The sequence below is a fragment of the Rattus norvegicus genome, chromosome 12 (genome assembly GCF_021556685.1).
Source record: "Rattus norvegicus strain SHRSP/BbbUtx chromosome 12, alternate assembly SHRSP_T2T, whole genome shotgun sequence".
NCBI classification, from domain to species: domain Eukaryota; kingdom Metazoa; phylum Chordata; class Mammalia; order Rodentia; family Muridae; genus Rattus; species Rattus norvegicus.
Window position 1 is genome coordinate 32,776,044 of NC_141545.1, and position 13,151 is coordinate 32,789,194.

Consider the following 13,151-nt stretch of genomic DNA (forward strand, 5'->3'; position numbering starts at 1 on the left):
GGAGGCCAGAAGAGGGCTTCAGATCCCCTGAAGCCGACTGGTCACGTGACTGGCAGTTGTGGGCCACGTGACATGAGTGCCGGGAAGCAGGCTCAGATCCTCCGGTCCTCTCCAAGAACAACCACTGAACCACATCGCCAGCCCTACTCTATTATCATCATCGTCATTGTTGTTGTTAACATTATTTTATTTATTTACATTCCAGCCGCTGTACCCCTCCGGCCCCCATTCTCCTCTAAGAACTCCTTTGTGTGAATGGTGTTTGTGCCTTTGACTGCTCTTCATTACGTTGGGAGCTCTGACTCTTGGGTCCAAGTGTCTTTAGAGCTCCGGCAAGCATCTTTCACAGAGACCTCGGTAAAAGGCAAGGAGATACACACACACGCGCACACGCACACACACACGCACACACACACACACACACACACACACACACACACACACACACTTGGAGCTTGCAGACACAGTCTGGACTTCACGGGACCCGTGCTCTCACCTGTCTACAGTTCACCATCTCTTCCCTACCTCCAACCCCCGATTCCAATCTTCAGTTTGCTTTGTCTTTTGACATAAGGCTTCACCGAGTAGCCCAGGCTAGCCTTGAAATCACTCATTATGGCCTCCGCTTCTCTCGTACTTGCTGTCTACCTGCCTCGGACTCCTGAGTTGGCAGGACCCCAGGCCTTGTCACCAAGCCAGGTGCAAGGATAATTTGCAAAGACTTTGCTCTTCTGAAATCGGAAGGGTCTGAGTTCACAGTAAGTCAGGGCGGGTCCTAAAAAGGTTGATGCTGCTCATTGGAGCCCATGGGTTCCCACCAGAGGAGGTCAAAGAAAGAGGGGGCTGGCAGCCATCTGTAATCCCAGCACTCTTGACACAGAGATTCCCCCAGGACAAAGGGGACTAGTTCAACTACGCAAATCAGTGAGCTCTGGGTTCAAGTCAGAGACCCTGCTGAGTAAAGGAAGTGAAGAGGAACTTAGAGACTCCGTGTTAATCTCTGGCCTCTATACACGTCCACACACAGACGTCCCCACACACATGCAAACACACATACACCCACACATGAAAACCAGAGACACCCAGTAGGGATAAAGAAGTAGAAGTTGAGATGAAGAGAAAGCTTGTAGGTGCAGACTAGGGGCAGACTCAATGCTCACCCAGCCCACACGCCTAGCCTACAACCAACCCACGAGAGAGAATCATTGTCCCACAGGGCTGGTGAGGTACGCAGAACATCAGCTCTCGGGTAGGGGACTTGGGGGCAGAGCAAGCTGAGAGTGTCCAAGAGCTGGGAACATTCTGGGGCCCACTAACATCTATGAAGATAATAAAATAAGCTCAAACTACATTAAAATGAAGAGGTTTGGTGAAACAGAAACAAGGTGCTGGTTCTCCAATGGTGTGCACTGTTGTTTTTATGCTAATTCCCTATGTAAATCGTGGTCAGTGTAGAAGGTTCTTGTACACTGTTAGCCTGCCACTTCCTTTGCCTGGCTTTTGGAACCACGGGCTTTTCTACCTGGCCTCTTTGTTCCCCAAAATAACAGCTCTGAGACTTCTAGCTTTGGCTCATTTCTGGTAGCTCATAACTCCATTATCCTGTTTAAACTAATTTAAGTCTTGTCACACGGTTACCTTTCATCAGGTTCATGAATCTGTCTCCATCAGAATTAGGGGTGAATCTTCCCTGCACCTGACTCTATCCCAGAATTCCTCTCTCTCTGCCTTCTAATCCTGCCTCAGTTTCATTGGTCGAAGACTTTTTATTGACAGGTGATGTTTCCACACGGCACATAAGATATCCTCTTTACAGGTTCCCTAGATGCACATAACACATCCCGAGACAGGCTGGAGGGATGTGTCAGCCATCAAGCATGTCCCTGCTGCTCTTGCAGAGGACCCAAACCCAGTCCCTAGCACGCATGTCAGGGAGTACACAACTGTTTGTAACTGCAGCTCCAGGGGATCCGACACCCTACTCTGGCCTCTGTGGGCACTGCACTCGGATGCACGTAGACACGCACATGGGTTAAATATAAGTCTTCAGAAAAAGAACAGGGCAGGAGAATAACTTTTCTATGTTCACCATAGTCACAAGCATTAGAAGCCATTCTTAGCGTCTCGGTTGAGCGTGAAGCTAAGACATCAACTGAGGAAGCAGGTTGGAATCAACAGAACACACACGCACGCCCCACCACCGTCTCCTGAACAGAAGGTACACAAACTCCACTCTTCACCGGGCCTGGCTTTCCATGCTGACTGTGCCTGATTTTAAAGTGACGAGAGAGCCCCTTAATGATGAAGACTTTGCAAGCCATGTTTTTATTGGCGACTTAATGGATTTTTCAATGCGTCCCAGAGTCATTTCGCAATTATTGTCAGGTTTTTGTTTATCTGGCTGTAACCTGAATATTTCAATTCTCCCTCAAGGCTGTTAAATCTGGGTTAATAGTTGTGAGTCTCTCTTAGATCATCTCAACTAGAAAATGCCTTTCTCTTCTAAATGAGAATTAATGGTAGTTGGTGGGCAGAGGTTGTATTTTGCCTTGTGCACTAGGGTTGTGGGTAATAGGGTTCATTTCTTCTCCTGGACCCAGCAGGCAAATCTAGAGTGACCCTACCCCATTTAAAGGTGTTTAGCCACCACTGGCTCTTGATAACACACTTTTCTTGATCCTCTTGCCTTTCAAAAATGGTGGGATGCTGTTAGCCTAAAAACCACCAGAGCTGGGTGATGTGGTCAGTAAAGTGCTTGGCGTGCAAAGATGAGGACCCATGTGCCATTCCCAGAACACATGCGAAAAGCCAGGTACAGGGCTTCATTGCTTTGATTTCAACACTGTCAAAGTGGGGACAGGGAGGTCCCTGTGGCTGGTTGGCCAGTCAGCCTTGCCTCCTTAATGAGTTCCGGGAAATCAAGAATCAATCTCAAAAGGTAAGGTGCAAGGCCCCTGGGGAATGACGCCCCAGGTTGACACCCGGTGCACACACACACACACACACACACACACACACACACGCATACACACAGACACACACACACATACACACACACGCATACACATACACCACACACACACATACATACACCACACACACACATACACCACACACACACACATACACCACACACACACACATACACCACACACACACATACACCACACACACACATACACACACACACGAATACACATACACCACACACACACATACATACACCACACACCACACACACACACATACACCACACACATACACCACACACACACATACACCACACACACACACCACACACACATACACATACCACACACACACACATACACCACACACACACATACACTACACACACACACATACATATACACCACACACACACACATACACATATAACACACATACACCACACACACATACACCACACACACACCACACACACATACACATACCACACACACACACACACATACACCACACACACACATACACTACACACACACACATACATATACACCACACACACACACATACACATATAACACACATACACCACACACACACATTCATACACCACACACATACACATGCATACACATACATCACACACACACACGCATACACATACACATACACCACACATATACCACACACACATACATACATACACCACACACACACACGCATACACATACATCACACACACACGCATACACATACACCACTCACACACACACACACACACACGCACGCACGAACACACACAGGAACGTGCACCTACACACAAATGAATACATGCATACACAGACAGTATCTGGTCATGTTTGAGGCTTGACTAGAAAAACAAACAATGGGGTTGTGGATTTAGCTCAGTGGTAGAGCACTTGCCCAGCAAGCACAAGGGCCTGGGTTCGGTCCTCAGCTCAAAAAAAAAAAAAAAAAAAAGAAAGAAAGAAAGAAAAAGAAAAACGAGCAAGCAGGGAGTGGGAGAGAGAATGGCTTACAGTGTCTGCCAAATGAAGAAAGGGGACCAGAGAGCAGAGGAACTGAGAAAAGCAGAGTGGAGGCAGATTTCAGTAAATTAGGAAATGAAGGCTTCCAGGGGCGGAGACTGGATGGTGATGCAGGCCGTGGCTATGGGGGAGATGCTGTACAGCAGTCTCAGGAGACAGCCGCCAGGCTGATGGAGCCCCAGGCACTTGTGGAAGTGAGGCTGCCATGAGTGAGCTCAGCAAGCACCCGGTCTTCAGAAACCAACCAGTCCCCAAGAAAACATGCAGAGCCCACAGTTCAGTGTGACTAAGAAATCTCAGGTGACTGACTTTGGTCAGAGAAGTAGCTAAATGGCAACTCTACATAAATGATAAAGATTCTGACAGAGGGAGGCTCAAAATAAGGGGGCAGAGCAAGGATCACCAAGATAGTTCAGCAGGTAAGGTGGTTAAACCAAACCTGAAAACCTAAGTTAGCTCCCAGGACCCACAAAGTAGAGGGGGGAACTGATTCCCTCAAACTGACCTCTGACTTCTTCTATTCTCACCCCCTCCACACACACACAGAATTAAATACAATGTTGAATAAATAAATAAAAAGAACAATACTATCTGTGATAGCATCAAGAAAGTCAAAATACTTGAGAATAAATTCAACCAAAGATATATATTACCTGTCCACTGAAAAGTATAAGACATCATAGAAAGGCATTCTCTCTCTCTCTCTCTCTCTCTCTCTCTCTCTCTCTCTCTCTCTGTGTGTGTGTGTGTGTGTGTGTGTGTGTGTGTGTGTGTAGGATAATTGGGGTCCCATGTCTATTCTGCCTCAGGGCTCGGGCTGCTCAGGGAGGCTGCACATGGGAAGTTTGACTATGTTTAACCTATGCTGCTGGCAGTGTCAGGTTGTGGGAAGTCGCAGGTCACCCCTCCTGGGATGGGGAAGTTTAGTCTGAGCAAAGGACACAGCCAGAGCTGGCCAGGGGTCTCCAGTCCTGCTAGGAGGCTGTGGCCATCTGGTTCTCAAGCTCTTGGGCATCCAGACACTACTGGGATGCCTCAGAAGGGCTGAGAACGGACTGGGGGCCCCTGTAGGGCTGGATTTAGCCTGGGGCTGAGGGGGAAATGGGGGAAGCTCTGGCTGGCCCCACAGGGATAGTCCTTGGCTTGACTGCAGCAGGCTTAAGGTAAGTGGCAGGCTCCGCTGGGAGCACAGGGAGGTCTTTGGTGGCTAAATAGGGGAAGACCTTCTTTGTAGCTCCCTATGGCAGATCCCGATGAAAAGAGACAGTCCATGGTTTTGAGGCATTTATTGTCATGGTGGAAAGTGGATGAGTAAAACGGTACCCCACTTCTCAGAGTGGGCCTGAGATTAAACGCCTTTTGCATATAGGAGTGTCTGGGGAAGGAAATGCACTGGCTAAGCCTCCAGGCCTTTAGGTCCTCATTATAATGGACATCCGTCTTGAGCCTATGTGACCTGTGGTCACTTCCTCTACCTGTGAAGGGGATTGGGGTGTTGCCCTTATGTGACTGATGGTCACAGATCTATGGAGAGCTGTGGCTAGTGACAGGGGCCTGGTGAAATGCCTACTGTCCCTTCAGGGTCTTCAGGGTTCAAGCCTCCTCAACCAGGAACCAGGGTGTCTTTCAGTGTGTGTGTGTGTGTGTGTGTGTGTGTGTGTGTGTGTGTGTGTACATATATATATACATATACATATGTATATATATATATATATCACTGATATATACATTTCACTGAAAATATATATATTTCAGAAATTGAAACTACAATTCTAGAATTGATTTGAAAACAGAGGAGATGCAGCATAGGCCAAAGAGTGTTGATTGCCAAGAATTAAATTGAAAACACACACTGCACTCCAGTACTAAAGCCCACTCCACAGCTACAGTAATCCCACTCTATGTGGGCCAGGGAGGTGAGCCAGAGGGTTAAAGAGCTTGATATGTAAATGTGAGGTCCAGAGTTCTGAATCCCACATACATGCCACACGGGCATGGTGACACACCTATGATTCCAGCCTCAGAAGTCAGAGACAGGGGAGGCACTAAGGCAGGCAAGCTGTCAAGGCTAACTACATCTAGCTTTGGCTGACAGACTCTGCCCCAGTGATTAAGATAAACTGCAATTAAGAAAGAGTTCTAGTATCGGCATCCGTCCTCCACATGTGGGCTGTTATCTGCAAACATACCCGAAACATGCAAAAACATACATACACACACACACACACACACACACACACACACACACACACACACAGGGGCTGTGGGGAAGAAGAAAGAGAAAGAGTGGTTCAATACAATACTAGAAGAAAAGGACCCAGGGATCAGTGGAATAGCATTGAAAGCCCCTAAATAAATTGTCCACATTCACAGCCAACTGGTTTCTGACAAGGGTGACATGAGAGTCTTTTCAACGAAGGATGCTGAGACAACTAGATACCCACATGAAAAAGAGTGGATTCAGACATATCCCTTAGATCATCTAGGAAAAGAGCTCGAAATGGATCAAAGACCCAACTAAATATAAGAGCAAAACCCATGAAAGTCAGAAAACACAGGGAGGGAGGATGTTCCTGACCTTGGCGCTGGCGATGATGGTTTCTTAGATACATCAAAAGTGCCAACAAACAAAGAAAAACCAGATCGTTATCAAAATTAAAGATGCTTTGTGCTTCAAAGGACACTGTCAATGCTGTGAAACACACAGGATAGAGCAAAGTGTTAAGTGTTCGACCTCCATCTGAGAAACTCCCGTGTCCAGATGTGTAAAGAATTTTTCACATCTCACAGATGACAGGGAAAGAGGGGAGGGGGAGGAAAGGGAGAGGGGAGAAGAAGGGACGGAGAAACAAAGAAAAGTGGAAGGGAGGAAGGGGAAGAGAAGGAAGGAAGGAAATAGGAAAGAGAGAGGTGGGGGGAGGGAACACTCAACTCATTTTTAAAAACAGGCAGAGGTGGGTGTGTTCCCAAAGAAGGCATGAAACATCCAGTATGCTGTTGAACACCATTAATTATCAGAGAAACTCACATCAAAACCACAATAGCCAATTCTCACTCTCGAGGATGGCTAAAATAAAAATCAGAGCAGACAATCACAAGATTTGTCCCGTTTTGTTACAGCGAGTATAAACTAGTGGTTGCTTTGGAAGATGATTTGACAGTTACTGAGGAAGTCACAGACAGAGTTACCATAGGACTACAAATGAGCAGCTCCTGGAAGGTACACACCTGAGAAAAGTGAAAACTCTGTGGCTTGTGTCTTACTGGGGAGACGTGAGCAGACTCTACACACGCCAGACAGGGCTCCGACAACAGATCAAAGAAACACTTGCACCCAAGCTTAGCTCAATGAAGCACTGAGTCTTTGGGGGTTACTGACAATCGCAGATGCATGGATACTTGCAGGAGCAAGGTTGATGCACACTCAGATGCTTGTGTAATGATGTATGAAACCTCCCTGCAAAACCTACAGGCAGCTCAGCTGGTCAGAGTCCTCTTTCTCCATCATGTTACTGTTTATGACTCCCCCACTAGTTAGAAAAATCTTGTTAAATTTCAGGAACTTCCTGGGACTTGTGTCTTAAGGAGCCTCTCATATAAAGGGATGTTTTCAATTTGGAGGAGCACACACACAGACACACACACACACACACACACACACACACACACACACACACACACACACTGTGACTTTCCATGGCAGTGTGATTCAGTGCTCCAAAGTGGAAATATGGAAACAATCCACATGCCATTAGGTGGTAAATGAAGGCAAGGGAATGTTGTGTAATCACAGGAGAGGAGATGAGTATCAGGTGGGACAATTAGAGAAGACAGGGAGGAAAAGATTAAATCACAGAAGGTGTGGCTTGGAAAGGTGAAGCCACAACACTCTGGAGGTAGGCAGATGAGTATCCTGTCTGAGAGGAGAATATTTGAACCAATGCTTTGGAAGCAGGGGACCCGAACATGAGGAATGTGGAGAAGTCACAGCTGGCAGACTTCACCAAGATAGCTCCTGACCCAGACCCGGAACAAAACGGTAGAGTTTTTCCAATGCTCTACCTCCTAAAGGTTGATATCCTCCAAAGATGGTGTCAGCGATGGGGACCAAAAATGCAAAACATGAGCCTGTGAGAATCATTTCATTCATTCCACAATATCCATCATCTTTCAGACCACAGGGTTCTTCACAAAAGAATCTGGGTACCAGCCCGTGAGCCCGGCAGAATTTCTTTACATAGATGTGAAAATCCCACCAAGAGCTCTTAGCTGTTCTGGTGGTTTGAATAGGACATGCAAACTCATGTGTCTGAAGGCTTGGCTCAAGGGGAGTGGCACTGTTAAGAGCTGTGGCCTTGTTGGAGTGAGTTTGTCACCACAGAGGCAGGCTTTGAAGTTTCCTATGCTCAAGCTAGGCCTAGTGTGGCAGCCTCGCGCTGCTGCCTGGAGATCAAGATGTAGAACTCTTAGCTCCTTCTCCAGTACCATGTCTGCCCACATGCCACCGTGCTTCCTGCCATGAAATAATGTAAGCTAGGTAGTCCCACTTAAACGTTTTCCTTTATAAGAGTTGCCATGACCGTGGTGTCTCTTCACAGCAGTACAACTCTATGACAGCTGTCAACTTGACACAGCCTAGAGTCGCCTGAGAACCGAGTCTCAAAATGAGAAATGGCCCGCATTACATTGGCTGGTGTATATGTCTGTGGGAGAATGTTAATGAATGTGGGAGAGCCAAGCCCACTGTGGGCGGCACCATTCCCTGGGCCTACTGTGGGCGGCACCATTCCCTGGGCAGATGGCTCTGAGCTGTATGAGAAAGCTAGTTGAGCATGGACCTGAGAGCAGTCCAGTAAGCAGCACTTCTGCGTGGTTTCTCCCTCAAGTTCTTGCTTGTGTACCTTCCCAACTTTCCTCAGTGATGGATTGTGACCTGAAGTGTTAAGATACAATCAACTTGGGGTTGGGGATTTAGCTCAGTGGTAGAGCGCTTGCCTAGGAAGCACAAGGCCCTGGGTTTGGTCCCCAGCTCCAAAAAAAAGAACCAAAAAAAAAAAAAAAAAGATACAATCAACTCTGTCTCTTCCTCTACATTACTTTTGGTCGGGTTTTTAAATCACAGCAATGGAAATAAAACTAGAACACTACCCCTCCTTACCTGCCCACTCTGGTGCCAACATAGCCCGGACTGGTATCTGATTCTTGCTGGTTTTAGCATGGAGGGCCTCATGGTTTTCATGCCCTAACAGACCTCAGAACGGGACCTCTGACTCCGAGCAGCATTAAGCTCTGCTCTTTAAACATCTGGGTCACAGATATGCTCAGTTAATTAATGTTCTTAGCGCCGCTCATTTGCCTGCTGGATAATAGATTGATTCATAATTTCAATAAGCAGCTGTGTATATCTTTCCCCGGAACAAAAAGGCAGCCTGCTGTCATTCATCAATTTGCATTTGGGTGAATTGAAACACACTCGAGGCAGCGTTGTTGAGGGAGGAGAAGGGAGGGCTTCTGGGTTTCTTACCATTTTACCTCGAACAATTACTCTGATTTGGAACTAATTTGCGTATGGAGCACACATTCATGGCGCCTCTCTCAAGGACACTTAATAAGCTCACTATCGTCAAGGGGAGCAGGAAGGGCTCCCTTTGGGAGATCAGAGCCAAGGGTTTCTGAGTAGCTTTCACCAGGAGATGAGAAGCCCTCCAGAAAAATCTTATCGCAAGAGGAGTCACTCGTGTTTCTGAGCAGTCTCCTCGTGTAGTGGTTCATTTGCTCACTGCTTGACAAGAACACCCCACAACAAAGCACAAAGAAGGAAGGGCTTGCTGGGGCCTCACAGCCTAAGGTACAGCAATGGTGGGAAAGGTTCCATGGCATAATGGTGGCCGGTGACACAGTGAGGAAACAGAGGGAAATGAGAGCTAGCGTTTAGCTCACTCTCCTTTTTTTTTTTTTTTTTTTTTTTTTTTGGTTCTTTTTTTCGGAGCTGGGAACCGAACCCAGGGCCTTGTGCTCTCACTCTCCTTTTTAACGAGTCCAGAATCCCAGGCTGAGAATGGTGCCCCCCACACACACATTCAGGGTGGGTCTTTTTATATCAGTTAACTCCCAGAAAAACCCTGACAGACACGCCCAGAAGTTTCTATCCTAGAAGATTCAAGACCCTGTCAACTTGGTGATTGAAGGTAGTCCTTGTATTCTGTTATTTTCTTGGTTGATTCCTAAGTAGAACTTCCCAGACTCTCTGGAAGATCCAGGGATATTTTTCCAACAGTCTACAGTCCAACACCTCTTCTGTTTAGCTGCTAAGCCGCAGGAGTCTGACATCTGTGTACCTGTTAGGTGACAGGGAGCCAGCCCGATGTCTTCGTGTCTCAGTTTATTCTCCTATTGCCTGGGAGCCCAACCTCTCCGCACGGGATCCTTTCGGGGGAAACATTTCATAGCTGGATCACAGTGTAGGCCCGTGTCACCAAACCATTTAGCTGACCCATCCAATCATTAGCGATAGTAAGTGTACATTTTGTTATGCATCACTCACTATTACAGAGATGCTGTCCCTGTGATGGACTCCGTCTCGGGAGAGACGTCAAGCCATACCATCTCCGTATCAATTAGCGAGTACTGCATAGTAGTGATAGGATCTATTACCACGGGGTTGTGAAATTACGTTATTTATTCCTTATATACCAATTATAATATAAAGTATACCTTAAATATTTAGCTAATGTAACTAGTTGCCTAGACAGTTCTATTATCTGGACCAGTACCATTGCTTAAATATAGGGAGTGTCCCCTGAAAATGAGTGTATGTTGAAGGCTTCGAGCTCTAACCTAATCAACTGTCTGATGCATTGATGGATCCACAGGTCCATGACATCGTGGGGGAGTGGTTTGAATTAGGATGTCATCTTAGTTGGAGTTTCATGGCTGTGAAGGGACCCATGACCCAGGCAACTCTTATGAAGAACAGCATTTAGTTGGGGGCTGGCTCACAGTTTCAGAGGTTCAGTCCATTATCACCATGTCAGGAAAAAATGGCGGCAGGCAGGCATATTTGGTGCTGGAGACAGAGCTGATAGTTCTACATCTTGATCCGAAGGTAGCAGAAGGAGTCTGTGTACCACATTGGGCATAGCTTGAGCTTTGAGATGGCAAAGCCCACCTCTGCAGGGATACACTTATTCCAACAAGTGTCCTAATATTACCACTCCCTATGGGCCAAGCATACAGACACTATGAGAGCCATTGCTATTCAAACCACCACAGCGGTGGTGCTTCACAGGAAGGAGTAGGTCGCTTGTGATTGCAAGGTCGTGTTCCCACTCACCTCTCTGCTCTTGGCTTTCCTGGCCATCATGAGGTAAGAGGCTTTGCCCCGCTCCCATGCTGCCCTCCACACAGAGAACATGCCAGAAACAGCAAAGCCAAGTGCCCTGAACCAAAACCTGTGAATCCATGAGCCAAGTCAATCTCTCCTCCTTTAAATACTGGGCTCGATGTCTCCTCACGGGTGACAGACAGCTGTCGGAGCTGGCTTTGTCTGGGCTCATTAGGCATCTTCTGTAAGTCCATGGCCTGGCTGAGCTACAGAGAGAGTTCTAGGGCAGCCTAGAGATATCCTGCCTTCAAGTCAAACACTGAAGAGTGGTTGTGCTTGCTTTGAATGCTCGAGGCCCTAGATTCAATCTCCAATACCAGGCAGGAAGGTGATAAGAGAAGGACAGAAGGGGGGGAAGAATGGAAGGAAAGAAGGAAAAAAATGAAGGGGAAGGAAAGAGAAGGTAAGAAAAGTAGGAAGATGGGAAGGAGGAAGGGATGGAGAAAGTGATGGAGGACTAAGGAAGAGAGGTTAGGGGAAGGGAACAGGAGGGGAATAAAAAGGGGAGGAGAAGGGAGCTGTGATGTGGTGTATCATGTCCGTGTTCAGCTAGCCCAGTGTCCCTCTAGAGCAGGCTATCCTATGTGCTGGACTCGGAGGAGACAACTGTGGAACCAACAGAAAGCTGAGGTAGAGCCGGCACCTGAGCCACAGTGCCTTGTGGTCTTACCCTTTCCTCTCTCTTGCCACCTTCTCTCCTGTACAGCTCGCCCGCTACACCAAGGAAGGCTTCCTGCACTTGGGTGCTCTGGGGACCACCACTCTCCTCCCTGATACCCGCTGCCTGGTAGACAACTCCAAGAGCCGGTTGCCGCAGCTCCTGGATTGTGACAAGGTCAAGAGTAGCTTGTACAAGCGTTGGAACTTCATCCAGGTGAGCTCTCCAGGGACGGGGCTGGGGGAGGAGCAAGTGCAGATGCTGCCAGATGGCCACAGGATAGTTGGTGTCCCCAAGACTCCCCACGCAGTGCCACTGGGCAGCCAGATCTGCCAGCCCTAGGCCAAGATCATGGACCCAATTCTAGGAGGACTGGAGGCACAGTCCACCTGATTCCATCTCTAGTGTTGAGGCTGCTTACGACAAGTCTTTAGAGTGGATTCCTGAACATTTCTAAGCACTCTCAGTCAGGATTGAGAAAATCGGATCTCAAACAAACCCAGGAATTTGTGTGTGTGTGTGTGTGTGTGTGTGTGTGTGTGTGTGTGTGTGTGTATTCTCCTGTGTATGCAGGTACACATGTACATACATGTGGAGGTCACAAACAAACCCTCAGGCACTACCTTGTTTGTTATTAGTTTTTTTAAGATTCTATTTTTATTGTCTCTTATGTGTGGGTGCACACGAGTGCAGTGCTCACAGAGGCCACAAGGGGGTTTCAGAGCCTCTGGAGCTGAAATTACAAACTGTGGGAGGTATGGAGTGGTCGGGCTGGGAACTGAACTTAGAGCCTCTGGAAAGCCAGCAAAGGCGTTTAACAGCTCAGCCATGCCTCTACCCCCTGCAGCTCCAACTTTGGTGGATTTGTTGTTCTTTTTCATTTGTTTTTGAGACAGAGCTCTCACTGGCTTGGAACTTCCCAAGCAGGCTAGGCTGGCCAGCCAGTGAGGAGCGCCAAGGGTGCTTCTGTCTGCACATTACCATCCCCAGCTTTTGTATATCAGTGCTGGCAATCAAATACTCAGGTCTGCATGCTTACATGCCAAGCATGTGTACACACACACACACACACACACACACACACACACACAGA

At 47.5% G+C, this 13,151-nt stretch overlaps 1 protein-coding gene across 1 annotated transcript in view; it reads left to right on the forward strand.

Moving 5' to 3' along the window:
- Positions 1–13,151, forward strand: part of Galnt17 (polypeptide N-acetylgalactosaminyltransferase 17) — a 450,487-nt gene that overhangs the window by 434,637 nt on the left and 2,699 nt on the right. The window contains 1 exon segment of the mRNA NM_001025112.2: positions 12,107–12,274. Within this exon segment, the coding sequence (NP_001020283.1) occupies positions 12,107–12,274 (168 nt within the window).